Here is a 23,062-nt window from a genome sequence, read left to right as displayed (position 1 = left end):
AAGTTCCTAAATTCAATAGTTATAAAAGATGGATAAATTCAATTACATAAAAAATAAGAACTCCTTTTCTTCAAGACCACCTTATAGAAATGAAAACATAAGATACAAACCAAGAGCAGATATTTATTACTATTCTAACATATGAAGAACTTCAATTAGAAAGACAAATGACCCAATGGGGGAAAACGCGCAAAAGACTCGAACAGGCATCTCACAGAAAGGGAGACACACAGGCTCAGTCGTGTCTGACTCTTTTCGAAAGCAGGCACTGCAGCAGGGACAGGCTCCTCTGTCCATGGGTTCTCCAGGCAAGAATACTGGAGTGGGTAGGCTTTCCCTTCTCCAGGGGATCTTCCCGGCCCAGGGATTGAACCAGAGCCGCCTGCATTACAAACAGATTCTTCTTCACCTTCTGAGCCACCAGGGAAACCCAAGCACAAACTTACTAGTAAAAAACAAAATGCAAGCCAAAGGTACAATAAGATAACATCTGCTACTCTTTCAACTGGCAAAACTGTAAATGTCAAAGGTTGAAGAGGATGTAGATTGATAAAATTTGTCATATTCATTAGATAAGAATATGATCAATATGTTCTAAGACATAGCAATTCTAGTCCTAGATATATACCCAAGAGAAAATTGTATATACATATACAGAAGACAGGGATGCCTTCATAACAGCACTGTTCGCAACAGTAAAAACAAAACAAAAATTCCTAACAACTCAAAGGTCCACTGGTAGAAAAACGAATAAACAAATTAGGATTGTTTTTCCTATTCACTATTAGTAAGTAGCAAAAATAAGTGAACTAGAGCCACATACAACGTGAACTGTGGAATACAATGTGAAGTGAAAAAGCCAACACAAAAGACTTTTATCTACCGTGAGCTTTTCATAGAGTTTCGAACAAGTAAAACAGAGCAATATATCGTTTAGGCCCTACTGTATATGAGGCAGAACAAACGGAAACCAAGGAAACAACAGACACAGGAGTGCTGACCTCAGAAAGGAGGCAGGAGGGTGCTACAGGGTGAAACACATGTAGACAGAAATTAGATATATATGATTAGCAATATTCCAGTTCTTGGTTGGGAAGGTGTGGTGGGTTCAGGTGCAATACAGTAATTAAAATCTGTTAATTGATTCAATAAAATATATTTAAACTTAGGTCTGTAAAATAAAACACATCCTCTAATTTAATGGATCAGTGATGACTGTTTTTATTTGTGTGTCTGATTGTCTATGGTAAATAGGGGAAACGGCCTGAGAGAAAATGGGTAATGAAAAGTAAAACTATTTGTATATACTGCATGAAGCCTTTTACATTATTAAAATGAAGCTTAAGAATAATGCTTATGATATAAAGTCAAGTAGGGGTTAAAACATTAATATACAAAATTGTGTATTCCCTACAGTAATTTAAAAAATGCATTGTAAAGACTGGAAGACATTTAAAACTATGTTAACAGTTACTTTGTTAAAAACAGAGGTATTTATTTTCTTTTTCTGTTTCCTATAATTTCTACAAGGTAATTTACATTACAATTATATTTTTTAAAGTATTTAAAATTGTTCACAAGTATAAAGGAAAAAAATCTTTTATGTAATTTACATAATTTACCTGAGCTCTATTTCACTATAAACTAATAATAATAAACTAATGATTATAAGTTTACTAATAATTCAATAAATTTTGATCTATTTGCATATTTTATATAGGACAAACAAATTGTATGACCATGGAAACTTTATGTTAAACCTGCAAACATCAATTTTCAACATAATTCAAATGACAGGATTTTTTTTTATAAAATCATGCTGAAGTTCTTCTTTAGTTGGAGCTTCGAGTCTATCAGAAAAGTGTTTACATTTAAATTTTGAAGGAATGTAAAATATCTACAGACATTCAGCCACCTGAATATTCTAGCCCACATGTCCATTCATGCGTGTATTACTCTCGCTGTTCTTGTTTAGTCACTAAGTCATATCTGACTCTTTGCTACCTCATGGATTGTAGCCCTCCAGGTTCCCCTGTCCATGGGATTTCCCAGGCGAGAATGCTGGAGTGGGCTGCCATCTTCTCTCCAGGATCTTCCTGACTCAGGGATCGAACCTGCATCTCCGGCATTGACGGGTAGATTCTTTACCCCTCAGCTACCAGCAAAGCCCAGTATGTTCATGTATATATGTGTATACAATTTTTTTACACATATGAACTACATTTATACTTGTAATATACTTGTTAAAGCCTTTACATTAATGTGCCCCAGAATGCCTTAAAAAAATTTAAGGATTATTCTGGTAATATGAAAATGAATGCTAACCTCTTGATATTTGGGTGAATATTAAAATGTAAATTTCTAAAATGGACACTAAAACAAACAGAAGTCATCATCATCAACACATAGTGCTTTTCTGAAATATCCTTACCTTTGTTTATAATACTGGTTGAGCTACAAGCTTAAATATCTCTCACAATTTTGCGTAAAGGGAACTGTCCTAGTTTCTTCATTTTACACTGATATACAGACATATTGGGCTTTCCTGGTGACTCAGATGGTAAAGAACCGCCTGCAATGTGGGAGACCTGGATTCCCCGGGTTGGGAAGAGCCCCTGGAGAAGGAAATGGCAACTCACCCCAGTATTCTTGCTTGGGTAACCCCATGGACAGAGGAGCCTGGCGGGCTACAGTCTATGAGGTCGCGAAGAGTCAGACATGACATAGCACAGCATGGCTACAGACATATCAGTCAAGCAACAGCTAGTATGTCAGCTCTTTCTTACTCTTTTTTTCATATAGTAATATGTTTTTCTATTCTTAAATCAAATTGTTCACTTTAAAATGGTTAACTTTATGTTACAAATTTCATCTCAATAAATCAAAATCTTTCAATATCTAAATCAAATTCTCAAGCTATTCTTTCCACTTATTTTCCCAATGTTTTTTCTTAAGTCCACTCGAAGAGATTTCAAAAGTAAGAATTTTTTACATGCTAATCAAAATTAGATGTTATAAAACTTGTTTAAAATTTTACAATAGCAAATTGTTAAATAGATTCAGCTTGTGACATTTTTACTTAAATTTGTTGGTGATTACAGCTGATGAGAAACATTAATAAATCCAATAACATTTTTCTACACAGCCATTTTGAAATGTCAGCCATTGCTGATCGATAGACTTCTTTGGCTCACGAAATGGTCACAACGACTCGTTTTGAAGATCTCTTTACAGGTCTTATCCATAAAATGCTTGATGGAAAGAGTGACTAGTGTTGTGAGTTATCCTTCTTCACTAAAGAAGGAGCCAATCACATCAGTGGCCATGGCTACACTTGGTTTTAAAATGCAAACAATAGAAGTATGAGCCTCTTCTAGACGAACAACTCCAGATTAAAATGTCTTAACTGCACTGACATCTGTCATTCACACAGATGCCAACTCACACACCTGGCAAGGGAAAGTGGCTTACGCAAGCTCCCCGTGTGACAGGTGTTCAGCCACAGCTCTGAGCAGCCTTCAGCCTAAGACACCTATGATTTTCCTGTAGGCTGTAAACATTCACGAAAGAATTAATACATAAATAAAACCACAATCCTGCTAAAATTCTAATAAAAATAGTCTCAAGAAAATAGCATTAATTTATATAACTTGAAGGTATATCTTGGTATAAAAATTCCCATTAGGAAATAGTTAAACCATAATCTTAGAAGTCTTATTTGAAAGGCCTCTTTCAAAGAAATGAAAATTATGACAAACTGCAAATTATCTAAAACAAAGGAATCCTTTCTGTTCACACTTATCTTCTTTTACATATAGTTTTGTGAGAAAAATATTAAGGGATGCACGAAAGAATCAACATATTCATATTTAGCATCTGAAGAGGTTAAGTCTTTCAGATTTCGAGAAAAGCATTTACTTACGGGGTTGTTCTGTATACAATCACTGTTGCTGGATATGGTGGATGGTTTTTCAAGGAGGAATTAAACGCAAATTAAAAGCTTCTTTGATCTCTAAGGGGCCGGTGAGGGATTCGCATCCCGAAATCTGTGCTGACAGGACGTGCCCTAACCCCTGATTGAGCCCCAGCAGGAGCCCGCCCAGGAGCTGACTCGCGTGGCTCCAGCATTGTCCCCAGCGCTGGGCCAGGCGCTGGCTGGTTGGGAGTGGCAGATGGTTTCATTTGTTCTATACTTTCACTCTTCACCAAAATTTAGGTGAATCCTGGCCAGAGACCAGAGGAAAGGACTATTACTTGCATCTGTTACTTTTACTTCAAAAGGAACCAACTCCAGTTGGAAGAGAAAAAGGAAATGTCTGTGAAGACTGGCTTTGACCACTGTGTATACACCAATGACACGGAGCTCTCCATCAGTCTTCACATTTTTTTTTAAATTAAAATTATGACGTTTTAGAAAATATCTCATCTTTAGAAGTTATTCTCAGAAGGTATATGTTAGGTCCTTTCCTTATTTCATGTATCATATGCATTCAATCACAAATATCCAAGGCTCATTCAAAACAGTAGCAACAGAGGGCTCTAGATTATTTTTCTACCACAATATAGTGCATAAGTAATCTGATACATATCTCGTTTACTATACGTTTTTGCTAACTTTAAAACTTAGTAACATAAGATCTAGATTTTAAATCCAACAAATCAAGCATTTACACATTCTTATAAACACTCCATCAATAAGTATTTGTTATGAAAATCACAAAACATGCAAAGTCAGAAACATAATTTTTTACATATTATTGAGATAAACATAACTTCCTGATACTCATGGCCAGGTGGTTATATCTGCTCTGTCACATGACAATTATCCCGTCAGTAATGACTAACGTGACCTCTGAAAATCCTGACGATGATTACTGCCATAGGCTGCTAATTAAAAATTATATCTCCTACATCACTGCAACTCAATGCACTTCAAGAATGATTTAAAATCTCTTTGAATGCTTATAGGTTAGACTCAATGCCACAAATTTAAAACTCATTATCTTAAGCCTATACTGTCCATAAATGTAATGTATCCTGATTTCAGCAAGGCATCTAAAGAAATCCCTTGGAGTCGAAAAAACAAACCTATATAGTCCTGTGAAATCTGGTCATTCGGGTAAGGAGCTCCTTAACCATGTGCTGGAGGAACCTTGTTGAGGCCTCGTCCACAACTAACTGGCTAGCATATGACAACACAGCATGTGTGTTCATCACATTCATGGAGGACACAGAGCTGGAGGAGGAACTAACCCACTCAGCAGCAGAGGAAGGGCTCCTAGTCTGGATGATGGGCTGAAGCCAACAAGACAGAATTCAAAACAAGATAAATATCAAGTCCTATTAACAGCACTTCACGTAAAACTGGAAGTTAGGTGATTTCATATTTAGTAACAGTCAAAAATGCAGAATGCTATCTACAGAAGACCAGCATTCTAGAATCCAGATCAGCAAGAGTAACTCCCATAAAAGGTGAACTGGTCTGCTGGTGACAGCACAGTCAGTTCCGCATGTTAGATTCCGAGGAACGCTACTGCCAGACTGGAGGAAGTGTAGACAGCTGGAAGAGGGAAGGGTCTAGAAATCACGTCACAGGAGAAGGTGCTGAAGAACAAAAAGGACATCGGAGGGGAAATTCTCTCATACACGCGCATACACATAACAAGCAAAATATGCAAAGAACGATAGTGCAAGCAATGAACCCCCACACAAGGAAGTGTGTATGCTGCGAGAAACCTCAAGGTAACCTCCAGTGAGTTAGACCCTTGAATGGGCAGAGATCTGGGACTTGCTCCTAACCAATAGAATATAGCAGAGTAAAGGGATGCCATTTCCATAATTAGGATGCATCGTAGGGCACTCATCATTAGATTACCATAAGCATGCAGTAAAGAGATTCCTGCCGATTGTGAAGAAGCAAGCTGCTTTGATGGGAAAAGCCCACAAAGAGGACCACATGTCACAGAACCGTGGACAGCAGGGGGCAGTGGATGACTTCCGGGAGCTGAGGACATCAGTCCTACAACCGCAAGGAACTGAATTCAGGCAACTGGCAGGATAAATTGGAAAAAGTGACCTAACTCTGGCCACAATTCCGACTACAGCCTTGTGAGACCGTAACAGAGGGCATAACTAAATTCTGCCTGGACACCCTGACCTTGGGGCCTCCCTGGTGGCTCCCTAGTGGTAAAGAATCTGCCTGCCAAATGCAGGAGACATGGGTTTGATCCCTGGATTGGGAATATGGTCTGGAGAAGAAAGTGTCAACCCACTCCAGTATTCTTGCCTGGAAAATTCCATGGACAGAGGAGCCTGGTGGGCTACAGTCCATGAGGTCTCAAAAGAGTTGGACATAACTTGCAACTAAAAACAACACCTTGACCCTCAGAAACTGTGAGATTTTAATCTGCAATATTTATGGTAGCTTATTACATAGTAATAAAAGAATAATGCAGAATAAAAGAAGAAGCTGGATAAAACCTTTATGTTTAGAGATGCAGTATGAGGAATTCCTTGTATGGGGAAAAGACTGGTCCAGAATCTGGCTAATGGATTGCAATTTAGGTCTTTCCAACTCTATGATCATCTAGCAGAATTGGGGGTGGTGGTGTGTGTGTGTGTGTGCAGATTTTGTATGGCACATGAATGACACTACTATTCTCTACACTAAATTCGTAACAAAGCATTTATGCAACAACATAAATTATTTCATTTCAATGGACATTTATGAATATAAGCATTCATCTTATTGGATGCTTTGTCTTATGGAATATTTAATTGTAAACCTAAAGGATTTTAAATAGGCAGAACATTTAAAATAAACTTAAATACCACTCTAAGAAAAATGACTTAGAGTGTTAGAGTTAGCGTTTGTTACCTTTCACCATCTTCCCTCCCGGTAGCATCATCTCTTGTCAGACCTGATCCCGCCCTATCCCATACACATACATGCCCTGTATTCACACACAGTCTGTCTTCTGCCTTCTTCCTCTGCCTCCCAAGTTATTATATCATAGTTCTTCTTAAAACTATGACATCATATTCAGTGTTGACATTTTCTTGAAGATGTGCATGCTACTCACAGCTTAACCATGTGGTTGATCAACCATGGTAACATTTTCAATACTACTTTTTTTTTTTTTGCTTCTATGAAGTCAGTAATTCTCTTTTGTTGCTGCTGTTAACTTGATTCCCTGTATCTTTCAATCATTTATCTCCAAATTCTCACCCAGTTATATAAATCTGGAATACAGGAAAGAAGGCTAAGAAGTAGAAATCAAGCCCAGCCTGGGAAGTAAAACATGAGCTTGTCAAATATTTGGAACATACCTTTTAAAAAACTGAGCTAAAAGGTAAGCATTCTTTGCAAGTATGAGAGTTGCATTAAAAGTTTCTCCTTTTTAAACTTGGCAAGACTGTTAATGACAGTATATAAAGATTTTCTTTTATTCTTTAGATTTTATCATCTTTTTAAAAATCTGCATTGCAGCATCATTGATTTACACTGTTGTGTTAGTTTTATCATCTTTTAAATATGCTTTCTTAAGTCTAGTAGTGACTTTCGGCTAAATGGCTGAGTCAGATTCTTCAGAAAGGAATCTCCATACTATTCTCCATAGTGGCTATATCAATTTGCATTCCCACTAACAGTGCAAGAGGGTTCCCCTTTCTTCACACCCTCTCCAGCATTTATTGCCTGTAGACTTTTTGGTAATGGTCATTTTGACCAGTGTGAGATGATACCTCACTGCGTTTCTTCAATAATGAGGGATGTTGGACATCTTTTCATGCATCTATTAGCTATCTGCATATGTCTTCTCAGAGAAATGTCTGTTTTTAAGTCTCCTGCCCACTTTTCAATTAATTAGGTTGCTTACTTTTCTGGTATTGAGCTGCATGAGTTGCTTCTATATTTTGGAGATTAGCTCCTTGTCAGTTGTTTCATTTGCTATTATTTTCTCCCATTCTGAGGGTTGTCTTTTCACCTTGCTTACAGTTTCCTTCCTTGTGTAAAAGCTTTTAAGTTTATTTAGGTCCCATTTGTTTATCTTTGTTCTTATTTCCATACTCTAGGAGGTAGGTCATAGAGGATCTCGCTGTGGTTTATGTCAAAGAGTGCTCTAAGATTTTCTCTAAGAGAAAAACATGTCTAGTTTTCTAACTACAGTTATAAACATAGTTTCACAGTTTTGTAATTTCTGGCCTTACACTTAGGTCTTCAATCCATTTTGAGTTTATTTTTGTGTATGGTGTTAGCAAGTGTTCTAATTTCATTCTTTCAACATGTAGCTACTGAGCTTGCCCCACAGCACTTACTGAAGAGACTGTCTTTTCTCCATTGTATTTTTGCTTCCTTTGTCAAAGATAAGGTGCCCATAGGTACATGGGTTTATCTCTGGGGTTTCTATCTTGCTCCATTCGTCTATATTTCTATTTCTGTGCCACTACCATACTGTCTTGATGACTGTAGCTTTGTAGTAAAGTCTGAAGTCAGGAACGTTGATTCTTCCAGTTCCATTCTTTTTTGTCAAGACTGCCTTGCTGCTGCTTAACTATTCCTTAAAACACTAGGCATAAAACTACCATATGACCTAACTATCCCACTACTGGGCATGTACTCTGAGGAAAACATAATTGAAAAAGGCACATGTACCCAGTGTTTATTGTAGACTACTTACAATAGCCAGGACATGGAAGCAACCTAGATGTCCATCAACAGATGAAAAGATAAAGAAGTTGTGGTACATATACACAATGGAATATTACTCAGCTATAAAAAGGAATGCATTTGAGTCAGTTCTAATGAGGTGGATGACCCTGGAGCCTATTATACAATGTGAAGTAAGTCAGAAAGATAGAGACAAATATCATGCATTATTGCATATATGTGGAAACTAGAAAGACAGTACTGATGAACCTATCTACAGGGCAGCAATGGAGATACAGACATAGAGAATAGACTTTTGGACACAGTTGGGCAGAGAGAAGCTAGGATGATTTGAGAGAGTAGCAGTGAAACATATATTATCATATGTTGATAGTCAAGTGGGAATTTTCTGTATGACACAGGGAACCTAAAGTTGGTGCTCTTTGACAACCCCAAAGGGGTGGGGTGGGATGGGAGGTTTAAGATGGAGGAGACATCTGCATACCTATGGCTGATTCATGTTGATGTATGGCAGAGATATCACAATATTGTAAAGTAATTATCCTCCAATTGAAAATAAAATAAAATAAAAAAGATTCTTCAGAAATGTTTTCAGCATCACCAACTCCCTCCCACCACTCCCTTACAGATCACCACTAGCCAAACGTGAGTTTGAATATGCAAAATTAAATCTTCTAGCTACCTTAAGTATAAATATCTTTTAAAGCTGTCACTATTTCTATTTTACAAGTGATTCATACTTCTTGGTCAGATTCAATTCAGACAAGAAATGTGGCAAAAAAGAAAAAAAAGAAGCCCTATAAAAGTGTTTAAGAGAATATAATAATTCATCTATACTTCATGAGCCAGTTTTTAGGAATTTCTAAAATTTTGCACAGAAGTTTGGGTGCAGCTTATTTCTCTGTCTATAAAGCATAAATTGATGTAATAAATTTATATTCCTGGGAGTGATAAACTACCTAAAAGAGATCATCAAGTCATCAGGAAGAACTAATTTATAAATGACTCATAAGTTAGTAACAAGCCAGTTATTCTATTTATTAAAGGCAAATCATTTCAGGGTAACAGCAGGAATGAGGAGATGGGAGAGGCTGTAACACTCCTCGAGCACTTACTATGTGCCAATTGCTCTGCTAAGAAGATTATATGCATCATCTCATTTAATCCTCTAACAATCTCACAATCCTCAAATTTCAGGTGAGAAAACTGAGGTCTGGCATGGTCATGTAACCTGTACAAGGCCATACAGTGAATAAGCAAGGAAGCTGAGATGTGAACAGAGAATGAGACATCAGGGGCCTATGCTATAACCATATTCATTCTAAAATATTCAAATTACATATCTGCTACAACAAACCAGCTTTTCATCCCATTGATTTCAATGTGTTTCATTTTGCTTTCCATTTCCATGAAATCACTCGTGGACACACATATGAAATGTACGTTTTGCCTCACGGTAACATGAGTTTATGAAACCTTCATGAATAATAGTTCTTCAGGTAAAAATTTCCCCCAAGATAATAAAACACAACCAGCCATCAGTTGTGCCCTTTGGAGTATAGACTTCACCCTACACTCAACAACTAGTAAGTATTCAAAATCTAGAAGGTGAGCAAACATAGCTGTTGAGTAAAAAGAAAAACCATGGAAGCAGAATTAAGCACCTGGGCATGAAGCCAATATGTACCATCAACATCATAAATCCCTTTACTAATAAGCCCTGCTTTAAAGTAACACACAGCACAGATATAAAACCTGCCATGCTCCAAACGAACACACTCGACCTGACAATAGAACCTTGATCCTGGATGGTCCTCCCCGTCTGTCACCTCAAGCCAGGAGCTGGAAGCCGTAAGGCTTCATCTCAAACCAAGTTCTAAAGCAACAGCTTTAGCTCAAGTTTTTCTTCTCGTGTCTCTCCACGTATGCCACAAATGCAGGCTTACCTGAAATGCGGTTCCTACCCTCGCCTAATTGCCAGGGCTCTGAATCCTCCTACCTAAAGTCTGTCAAAGGCACATGTATATTGTGTATGTGTGTGTGTGTAGAGATATACGTGAACATAAAACCTCTCCAAAATTATACCTTCAGCCTCTCAACAGATTCTTGCTTTATTAAATCCTCCCCAGAATGTGCAGATAGAAAAATACAAGGTACATATTAAAGTTCTGTTGAAGCAAATGGGATATTCCTTTTAATTCTTTTAGGGGATACCAACAACACAGAAAAATATGTATATACAAAAAGGGCAAGACTTCCCTGCTGGTCTAGTGGTTAAGATTTTGCCTTCCAATGCTGGGGCGTGGGTTTCGATTCCTGGTTGGGAAGCTAAGATCCCACATGCGTCATGGCCAAAAGACCAAAACATTAAAACACAAAAAAGGAGTCATATTGTAACAAGCTCAATAAAGATTTAAAAAATGATCCACATTAAAAAAAAAAAAAAAACTTTGGCGAAAACAAGCAAAGAGAGAACAGCTAATTGAGTTTCTCTGAATCCTTTTAAATCAGGTTGATTTCATTTAATTCACACATTATTAAGATATACCATAATCCAAAAAGAACGGGCAAACATTCTCACTTGATTTTGCCCTAACCGTGAGGGAAGAACTTCCCTTTCTAGTATATTACATCATGGAGAGAAAATACATTCAGATATTCAAATTCTTGACTGTCTTCATCTCATATAGTAAACATAAACTTATGTGATTTAAGATTTCAAATTAAGAATAAAAGTATTTATGCTTGACAATTAATTTTAATCTAAAAAGTCATGGGGGAATTTAAGGATACTAGTCAACCTATCTTTTTGTATATTAAAAGTGACTAGAAACTATCATGAAGAAGAACTCTTCAAATTCCACATCTGTTTTAAAGCCTGTTTTTCCCCTTTAACATGGTTTGCACAGTAAAAGTAATCATTCACAGGTATGACATAAACTCTGTGAAATATGAGACACTGTTGTCATTACTTTTGTGAATTACAACTTTTGGTCATATGGGTTTGATATCAATTATAAGGGCAATTCATGTAATATACAGATATATAATAGTGTGCCACAATCTAATGCAATCCATTCTTAGCCGTGAGGTATTACTACACAGCTCACAAAAGGCCAAACTTTAAGTTCATCCTGAAGGTTACTCACTCACATGAAAGGTTTTTCTTTTAACAGCTCCTATATTCTTATCCAATTAAATATTTCTTCTTTGTTCCTATTGAGTCTAAGTTTATAAAACAAAACAAAACACATATATTATTAAATCTAAAAACCAAACTTTAAGCCTTTATGATCTCATATTGTATATGTATGTTGGTGTAACTATGTATATGGCTTTACATGAACATAAAATAATCCCAATTTTAGCTACAAAATATGTAAAACTATTCTCTTATACTAATTATCCAAGTTTATTTTTAAGAAAACAGCATGTCTTTTTGTCACAGTTTGAATATTTCCTTGTACTATATTAAACATTAAAAAGACATTTCTATGTCACACAGAGAGAAAATGATATGCCACTATGAATATATTTTTCCTTTTTCTTATATGATTATTTAAGTATCTGGTTTTGAAAATCCATTCCATTTAAAAGCACAAGCTCCTAATGCATCTATATACGGAATCTACAAAAACAGCACCGGGGAACCTATGTGCAGGCCAGGAGTACAGACTGAGAGCCGAGAACAGACGTGGACACAGCAGGCAGGAGAGGCGGCTCCAGAGGGAGGAGACACACGTGCATACCTACAGCGCATTCAAGTGATGTGCGGCAGAAACCAACAAAACTTCGTAAAGCAATTATCCTCCAGTTAAAAATAAATAAATGAAAACACACACACGCACAAGCTCTAGAGGCAGATGGCCTAGATTCGAACTTGACTCTGCCGTTTCCCGTCTGTGGGCCTTATGCGAAAAGCTACTTAATCGTCCTGTGCCTCATTTTCCTCCTTTGTAAAACAGATAAAAGGATAATTACAGTTGAGTTGTAAGAATTAAGAAGAGCCCAGAGCATAGACTGATACTTATTAGGTTCTTATTAAATACTAGTGAGCTGTTGTGATAGTTATTAAAGCTCCTGATTTTTAAATGTTGTTTTCGAACACTTTGCTAAGATGATATCAATTATTGTTTGTCTGACCAACCCCTTGCTGAAGCATTATAACAGTCAATTACATATACATTTAAAAAAAAAAGTGCTATTATTAGAAAATATCATTATAAAAGATTCGGAGCCAATGTAACAGCTAATTGAAGCAATGTGTATTATAGCCCTTCTGATTCTTCAGGATATTTAATTCATTTAAATACACAAACACTTTCTTGGTCAAAATGCATTGATACTATGCAGATTCTCTATCTATAAATGTTCAAAAATTGCTTTAAAGCGAAGCTGAAGATTATAAAGGTATTTCTAAGCCACATTTTTTCATCTGTGCTCTGGCTTATCTCCTTCTGGGCTCTTTTGGAGGCAAGTCACCTCAGCTCAACCTTTTAAACATAAGCTTAAACAGAATAAACCAGCATAGGTTAACTTGCAATTTTCAATGAACAATAAAAAGCAAGTTTTCATAGAGCTAAATGACTGACTGCAGACCCCTAGGAGAAAGGCAAAAAATACACTATGCATACCATCACACCAGGATTCTACCCTCTGGCTCTTCAGCAGCATGTGTTAAACATGGAAAACTCTGGAAAAACCCTGTATTTCTCTCTTTCCCGTGAGCACCTCCCCATGTCCCCATCTCCCCCACTCCCATACAAGCCGCCCTGCTTCTCCAGTGGTGGGGCCCCAAGCCCCAGAGTGGTCTCTTGGATAACGGCTACCCTGGTACCTCTAGTTCCAGAAAAACCATAAGCTTTTTGGTTTCCAGGGACAGAGCTGAGCTTAGTAATGAGGTGGCACAACTCCCAGGTAAGGGGAAAAGCACAGAGAGGCAGTACGGCTCAAGAGGCAACGCGACCACTGCTGAAAAGCACAGAATCTCAAGTCTAGACAGGGGCACTCTTTGTGGAAATGCACAAGGGGGAAATCACTGCGAGGTGTATGGGAGGTGTATTTTACAAGAAATAGTTAGCAACTACCAGTGGACAATGCTGCAAAGTGGGAGAGCAGGGATTATTAAGTGATTTCTGGTTTGGGGTGTTAGGTGGCTAAAGGCACCCTCAGTGACGTCTTTTATGAGACCTCAATACAAAAAGGGGATGAATTTTAGAAATACATATGAGCTCATTTTGCACTCAGTATCTAGGGATCTGTGGGACACTCAGGCAAGGGGACACATTCATCTGACACTCAGAGAACAAGCTTAGGTTGGAGATACAGATTCAATAGTCTTTAACAAGCAAGCAGCAGCTAAAACCAAAGAAAAGGGAAAGTCAATCACCCAGAGCGGAAAATATGAAAAGAGAAAATGAAGGAAGAAAAGCCATGACTATATTTTAATATTCCTGTCAACTCTCAAATGCCATATTTAGAAATAATCTACTGGTGATGCAATCCCAGTTGAGCTATTTCAAATTCTGAAACATGATGCTGTGAACGTGCTACACTCAATATGCCAGCAAATTTGGAAAACTCAGCAGTGGCCACAGGACTGGAAAAGGTCCGTTTTCATTCCAATCTCAAAGAAAGGCAATGCCAAAGAATGCTCAAACTACCGCACAATTGCACTCATCTCACATGCTGGTGGGCTCACAGAGTCGGACACGACTGAAGTGACTTAGCAGCAGTAGCAACAGCAGCTCATGCTAGTAAAGTAATGCTCAATATTCTCCAAGCCAGGCTTCAGCAATACGTGAACCGTGAACTTCCAGATGTTCAAGCTGGTTTTAGAAAAGGCAGAGGAACCAGAGATCAAATTGCCAACATCCGCTGGATCATGGAAAAAGCAAGAGAGTTCCAGAAAAACATCTATTTCTGCTTTATTGACTATGCCAAAGCCTTGGACTGTGTGGATCACAATAAACTGTGGAAAATTCTGAAAGAGATGGGAATACCAGAACACCTGACCTGTCTCTTGAGAAATCTGTATGCAGGTCAGAAAGCAACAGTTAGAACTGGACATGGAACAACAGACTGGTTCCAAATAGGAAAAGGAATATGTCAAGGCTGTATACTGTCACACTGCTTATTTAACTTATATGCGGGAGTGCATCATGAGAAACGCTGGGCAGGAAGAAGCACAAGCTGGAATCAAGATTGTGATTTGATTGTAATCAGATATGCAGATGACACCACCCTTATGGCAGAAAGTGAAGAACTCAAAAGCCTCTTGATTAAAGTGAAAGAGGAGAGTGAAAAAGTTGGCTTAAAGCTCAATATTCAGAAAACTAAGATCATGGCATCCAGTCCCATCACTTCATGACAAATAGATGGGGAAACAGTGGAAACAGTGAAAGACTTTATTTTTCTGGGCTCCAATATCACTGTAGATGGTGATTGCAGCAATGAAATTAAAAGACACTTACTCCTTGGAAGGAAAGTTATGACCGAACTAGACAGCATATGAAAAGCAGAGACATTACTTTGCCAACAAACGTCCGTCTAGTCAAGGCTATGGTTTTTCCAGTGGTCATTATGGATGTGAGAGTTGGACTATAAAGAAAGCTGAGCACAGAAGAATTGATGCTTTTGAACTGTGGTGTTGGAGAGGACTCTTGAGAGTCCCTTGGACTGGAAGGAGATCCAACCAGTCCATCCTAAAGGAGATCAGTCCTGGGTGTTCATTGGAAGGACTGATGCTGAAGCTGAAACTCCAGTACTTTGGCCACCTCATGCGAAGAGCTGACTCATCTGAAAAGACCCTGATGCTGGGAAAGATTGAGGGTGGGAGGAGAAGGGCACAACAGAGGATGAGATGGTTGGATGGCATCACTGACTTGATGGACATGGGTTTGGGTGGACTCCAGGAGTGGTAATGGACAGGGAGGCCTGGCGTGCTGCAGTTCATGGGGTTGCAAAGAGTCGGACACAACTGAGCGACTGAAGTGAACTGAACATCCTATCAATGTGTACTAAAACTGAGTTATAAACACTAAGCAGCAAAAAGTATTTTCCTTTGCATTTTCACGTCCCAGTTTTTTTAAAAAGTATACAAAGGTAAATCAGTTGAAATGACATCTTTCAGAAAACTACAGAATCCACACTTCTTTTTCTTAAAAAAGGGAACTACACGGTAAATAAACCACAGCACTCATGATGTATAATTATCCAAAATATTCATAATAGTAAACTCATATTTTGTAGTAGCCAACATTTTGAAGTCAATCAGAAGAGTAGTGATAACAGTTTAGAACAAATGATTTAAAAATCACATTGTTCTGAGACTATCAGTTATAAATTAAAGAATGAGAAAGGGAAAGGGTAAAATGCAGAAAGTCTTATTCTAGTTTACTAATTATATGGCTTCTATCTCTCTGCTAAGAAAGTATTTCTGATTTCTGAATATATAATGCCCTAAATTTTGCCCTTTGGGAATTTAACAAGATGAATTTCCTATCTTTCAGTCAAAACAAATGTATAAACATTTTATGAACAGGGCCTCAGTAAATGGTAAAATTAACAAATCAATATTTAGTCTCAGACAAGGTGTGCTTTTCAGCTCTATCTTAATATACTAGAAATGTTGACTTTGCTCTGTGAATCTATGTTAAGGTGTCAGTTTTATGTTGGTGACTTCAAAAAGCTAGACAGAACCACAAAAATTTCATTTTACAAGTACATAATAACTGTTTACATTATGAGCACTAATTATATTTAGTCTTAACATCATACTAGTTGTAAATAACTTAAAGAACAAATTGTAAAAGAACATTTAAAGAATACATGCTGATTTTTTTCCCTCATGGGAGATAATCTCTTGCTCTAACTCTAGAATAACAAGTTTGCCTTCTAGGCAGTAAGACAGGACAGCTGGCAATGTCGGGCTCAGGCTTGCAATCCTACCTAAGTAGGAAAGGTGGGCTGTGACATCATCTCCCATTTCAAAAGAAGCGATGCCAAAGTTCAGTGAGTCTGAGACTGTGAGGCAGGTTGGCGTGGTGTTCAAGTTCACACGTGGGCTCTGGAATGAGGCAGGACACATTCTCGGTCCCTTGAACATGAACTCCCCTGTGCACATTTCCTCATCTATCTGGACAAATAACCAGAATACACTTCAAAGAAATGCTGTTAGAATCAAGAATAAAGAAGTTGGTACGAAGTTAACAACTTGATACTACTTTCAAGTTCTCTTACCTTTCTCTATTTTTTTCTTTATTCCATAGCATTTCTCATCTTTTTTATATAAATTGAATCTTACAAGAAATTACAACAGATGGAGTCAGCTCGCCCATCCGAGGCTCTGCAGCGGCTCTGCGCCTGCTGTGAGCGGCTCAGTCTGTCCCCTGTGCTGCTGACTAGGAAGTGCTCTCTTCCTGACAATGTCAGTGGCTCCTGACCCTTTACTGCCGTTATGTGGTCAGTTTGTGTCCTTGCGGTATTGAACAAAGGGTAGGATGCTGCAGTATGACCCCCAGGAGAATAGAGTCAATTTCTTAAAGGGATCCCTGCAGGTTTGTGAATAAAACCCGTCCAAAATTCTTTTAAAACTGATATAAGGGAGGATGTTTTAAAATACAACATTTAGGGGATATATCTCTTCATTCTCACTCAGAATGCTATCCTTTACCTCAATGAAAACCGCATAAAAATAACCAAAAAACTCACCTAAAAGGTCTACCTTAAAAAAAATAGATTATGATTTGTCTAAAAACATATATATATATCAGTTTTTAATGAGATGTACTCCATTAATATAATTATTACCTATTAATATTACAGTGAAAATAAGAACATACTATTTACAAATATTGATATATATATAAATTCATATATATATGAACATTTAAACTAGAATATCAAAAATAAAAGTATACATACAAAAGCAAGTGCACAGGTGTAGAATATGTGTGTGACTCTAAAATTATAAATAATCCAGAAACAATCTTAATGCCATTCTTTGTACTTTCAAGAAAATACTACTATTATTGTTAAAACAGATTTTAAATATACAGAGTACTGCAAAACCTGAAAGAATTCCTTTGGTGGGGGCAGGGAGTATATTCCCCATTCATACTTCATAATATTTTTTTAAAATGAGAAATAGGTTTTAATATTTTTTCTAAATAAAACAATATTAATCTAATATTGTTAATATTAGATATTATTAATCTAATATGGCTATGATATGCATTTAAGACATTTGGTTAAAGGAAAGAGCCTGATAAACCTTAGACTGGAATGCTAAGTAAAACTGAGGGCGTGTGTTGACCAAGGCACTACTGGCATTACTTTGTAGAGCCGATCAATAGATATTAGCTTTAAAAAGAAAGATTTAGAAAGACGCGGCAGCATATTTTTGAAATGACAGGGTGAAGGTTTAAATTGTCTCAATCAAGGCTCAATTTTTTCTTCCCAGTTTTTCCAGCTGTTCTCTTCCAGTTAAGACTCTTCATTTCAAATAAATTTAATTAGTTCCAATTGATCATAGCCAACACTTACACAGCTTTATCCATGCTTCTTTACTTTTATACAGCAAACACTAACAAAGACTGCCAAGCTCAGATCAAGGGTCGCAAGACAATATTCATACTTCATTCGCTCTCACCCAGAAGAAAAATTTCAGCTTTGAAATTCTGCCTACAGCAAAAGCACTAAATTATACCGCATATTTGAATTGTTATCTTGGTCAGCTGTTGAATTCAGTTAATTGGAGAATTCAGCCTCAGATTACCACAAAAATAAAATTAATACAGCCACGTGTATTAGCCTAGCTACAGCAGTCAAATAAGATTTCATTCAAAATATAGGCAAATATCTCTGTCATGATATAATTTCTATTTTATTTTATGAGGTGATATTATGAGAGCAATTCCTTTTAAATAATCAGGGGAAAAATTAGGGTTTTCAGGGTGAATAGCTGAACTGGCCAGTTTTCCCTTTTGCAGTACCTCCCGCGCTCTACAATGCTGGTCGGCCTAAAATAAGATTATTCTGCTTGAAACAGGTTTCTCTCAAATGCACCTACCGTATTTTTCATAATGCAATTTATATAGGATTCTAGTCAATAAAAAGAAATATGGTTTTCTTCTAAACCCTCACAAAAATCTATACCACATCTTAATCAAGTCACACAATCTAAAGGTAACGTGAACGATCCACAGACCACAGGGCGCTGGTTGCTCTGACAACATGTTAAGGAAGTCTTTCCCGGCTATTTAAATTCTTCGGCTCCTGAGCGTCCCTGCCTCGAGTACTCGTGGCAGGAAGTGAGTAAGTCAGCTGATAAATCCAGGCATCGCATGCACTTAACTGAACTTCTTACAGATTCAAATATAGTTTATGCAGCATTAATTGACTTTCCAAACTAGATTTTCATTTTTAAGCTTCCTGATTTTTTTTTTTTTTTACAGTAAAATAAACACAGAGTCACGTGCCCTAACTCTGACTCGTGACTTCGGCAGAGCATAGTTCATAATTTCAATGTACTGATTTAATAATAGTTACTTGAGTGCTCAAAAATTCAGCTTTTCTTCTGGAATGGAAAGTGAGATATTCTACTATTGCAAAGGTAACTTCTATTATTTAAACCATGACTTTTTGCAGACAAGAAAACCTTTAAAATTTGAGGTAATAAAACATATCTATATATTATTTTTTTAAAAGCAGTTAAAACTGAATAGAGCAAGAACTCATTTTTAAAAACCTACAAATTGCCTAGATGGGAGGGGAGAATGGATACATAGAGAGGAAACGCTGAGTACCTTCGCTGTTGACCTGAAACTATCACAATATTGTTAATCGGCTACACTTCAAGACATAATACAAAGTTTAAAAAAAAAGAAATAAAAAAATAAAAAATTTGCAAATGATATCTTCTAGTAGCTACTGAAACAAACCCTATAACTTACAGTATAAATGACTTTTAGCAAAGCTGGAAGTTTGAGAAATAATTTACATATATATTTAAGAGGGATGGTATTTTTTACATCAATGAACCCATACATTAAAAAGCAAGAGCCACCACCACCACCACCATCATATTTTTTGCTGAAAACCAGATGTTCCATGATAAAGTCAACAACAGCAGTGGCACAGTCCATAGGTTTTTAAATACAGGCTTTGATCATTTTCAGGAGAGAACAGTAGGCTCCCTCAGGTGATAACAGTAAAGAACCTGCCACACACAGCTTTAAGAGGAAAAACGGAGGGGAAAAAAGCCAACTTCCCTTTAGTTTTTTTTTAAACCCCCTCTTCCTTTAATGACTGTTGAAAATTTTACTGACACTTTGTGAGCCTGCTTCTTTTCAAATTATTGATTACTATTAAGTTAATATATCTCGTTTCACAATAGTTACAGATTTATTTGGTCAGATTTTATTTTTTAACCATCCACACCAAAAACAAGAGCTTATCATTCTTAATACCAATACAAATAGTATACTGGGCTTCCCTGATGGCTCAGCTGGTAAAGCGTCTGCCTACAATGTGGGAGACCCGGGTTCAATCCCTGGGTTGGGAAGATCTCCTGGAGAAGGAAATGGCAACCCACTCCAGTATTCTTGCTTGGAAAATCCCATGGATGGAGGAACCTGGTAGGCTACAGTCCATGGGGTCGCAAAGAGTTGGACACGATTGAGCAACTTCACTATAAATAGTATACTAAGTTGTTTTTATCCTCTGTGCACTGAAAGAAATTGAGCTGAATGCATTTGCATATTCAGTAATCGACCCTGCTCTAAGTCTATTAAAAGATAGGTTGAACATAATGCAGTGTGTGGCTTTCCTAAATTTTACCACACGTCTGATTATGTGATAAATAATAGAGAGAAGAATGCTCAACACCCAAACAATGGAAGTAACTTTTAAAAAAGCATTCATTTCTACCGTACAGGTAGAAAGAGCATCTGTAAGTTTCCTCAGGTGGCCTATGTTGCATATATCACTATTACAACTTCAATATTTTCAGTCTATCCTAAGGCGTGCTGCAGTCCACGGGGTCTCAAAGAGTTGGACGTGACTTGGTGACTGAACAACAAGACTACTGTAGCTGCAAAACCTGTCATAACACAAGAGGCGTCCTCCTCTCCATGTTCTGAGACTTCAGTAATGCTCCTAGCCTCTGAATGAGAAGGTCGCTGGAGAATCGGACACACAGCTAGCGGGCTCATTGTTAAGGCAACAATGAGCAAACCTGGACCAAATAAACAGTTCTGCTTCTTTCTACTTCAAGACCAGAAAGGGCACTAAAGGGTCTCAAAAAACTAAGCATTCCATCAATGCAAGTTTCCATCCATGTACTTAGTCCTGCTATAAATGACCTAGAAGCATTTTCCGATATCAGATAAAGTTCATCCAGGTGACATTAAAGATGTCTCTTCTTACCAGTCGTGATGTCATCATCCACAAGGTCGTGCTCCTCCTCTTGGACTTTGGCTTCTGGCCCGGAGGCATCAGGAGCAGTGGTGATCGTCTGCATGGCTTCTGCTGAGACCCCCGCTGAAACAAAGGAGAAGAAGAGCTAGTTTGTAAAAACTAAAAGAGACCAAAACTCTTAAAGTAGTTTAATATACTTACTGGATGAAAATGCAGTATGTTTAAAAAAAAATACCATATATTCATCCAAATTAGGAAGAGACAGAAAGTAACGAACCAAACATTCACGTGTGCTCTCTACTGCTTTCTATGTACATACATACCTGGATGCAAACCATATTACTTTTAACCAAGATCTGGGAACAAAAAACTCAAGTTGTATAGTTTCACGTGCTTCCTTTCAACATGTTTACTAGTTATTTTAGTAAATTTAGACACGCTTATGCCTAAAAAAAAAGTGAGAAAACCTAGAAAGTGAAGGACTATTCTAAAAGTTTGCTTCTCTTTAATATCAGTTTGCTTGTAATTTGAGGGATGGGAAGAGCGATGATGACAAAAGAGGGATTTGGGTTCTGGGTCTTTGAAAGAGACCTTAAATGTATTGCCCCAAAGGTATAACAGGTGTCGATGCAGGATACAAAAAATATGCAGGTTCAACCCTTGCATTGGGAAGATCCCTGAGAGGAGGAAATGGCAACCCACTCCAGTATTCTTGCCTGGAGGATTCCATGGACAGGGGAGTCTGGCAGGCTACAGTCCATGTGGTCGCACAGAGCTGGACACGACTGAAGCAACTTAGCACGCGTGCAAGAATTAGATAGAAGGTCTGACAATTACTGAACTGAAAGCAACTAACTGAAAGCTGACGGGTGAACTAGATGAGGGCACCCTTAACTTCCATTCTCCGAAACACCTGAGAACTTGAGAGAACTTCCTACAAATGTCTTTTCCTAACTCACCTATCTTCCCATTCTAGATAAAACACAGATTTCCCCCACTATCTAGAAGTAGTGATTGCTATGACAACAAAAGAGGGATACGTGTTCACAGAATCACATGATATTGAGTACAACCACTGCGAAGTCCTCTGTGTATCTGTGGTTCCTCCTTATCTGTGGATATTCAACCAACGACGCTGGCTGGCTCACGTAATACTGTAGTACTTACTAGTGAAAAAGAACCACGTGTAAGTGGATCCACTCAGATCAAACTAAGGTTGTTCAAGGGTCAACATATAAATGAAAATAAAACTATAGATCAGTAATTCTCATGAATCTAGATGCGAAAATCCTCAACAAAATGTAAGCAAGTAGAATTCAACAACACATAAAAAGAATTATATACCATGACAAAGTGAGATTTATTCAGTTGGGAAGCAAGCCTGGCTCTATATTCAAAAAGTCAATGCTATCCAAAATTTTAACAGACTAAAGAAGAAACAATCATATGATCATGTCAATAATTTGACAAAATTCGACATCATGATTTTAAAAACTCTCAGAAAAACAGAAATAGAGGAAGAGGGGGAACTTGTGCAACTTAATAAAGAGCACCTATTAAAAATCTAACATTATATTTAATGGTGAAAGACTGAATGCTTTCCTCCTATGATCAAGAATGAAGCAAAGATGTCCACATTGTTGCTCTTATTTGACACAGCATTAGAAATTCTAGACCGTGCAATATAGTAAGAAAATAAAACATGGATAGTTTGGAATGAAGTGACCCCATTCAAGATAAAAACAACCGTCTACGTGGAAATTTAAAGGAATCCACAAAACAAAGTGAGTACAGCAAGGCTGCAGAATACAAGAAAAAGGGCTTCCCTGGTGGCTCAGTAGTAAAGCATCCACCCGCCAGTTCAGGAAACAGAGATTTGATCCCTGATCTGGGAAGATCCCACCTGCCACGGAGCACCTAAGCCCACGCACCACAACCACTGAAGCCTGCACGCCACAGAGTTCGTGCTCCACA

The 23,062-nt window shown here is 37.5% G+C and overlaps 1 protein-coding gene across 1 annotated transcript in view; it reads right to left on the bottom strand.

Annotated features, from left to right (window-relative positions):
• The window catches only part of WDR7 (WD repeat domain 7), a 352,576-nt gene that overhangs the window by 179,386 nt on the left and 150,128 nt on the right, over positions 1–23,062 (bottom strand). Inside the window, exon 20 of the mRNA XM_068994015.1 lies at positions 21,098–21,211. Within this exon, the coding sequence (XP_068850116.1) occupies positions 21,098–21,211 (114 nt within the window). The remainder of the gene's footprint in view (positions 1–21,097; positions 21,212–23,062) is intronic.

Source organism: Capricornis sumatraensis, chromosome 21 (assembly GCF_032405125.1).
Source record: "Capricornis sumatraensis isolate serow.1 chromosome 21, serow.2, whole genome shotgun sequence".
NCBI lineage: Eukaryota > Metazoa > Chordata > Mammalia > Artiodactyla > Bovidae > Capricornis > Capricornis sumatraensis.
Note: the sequence above shows the minus strand (reverse complement) of the source record. Positions and strands in the feature narration are given on the sequence as shown.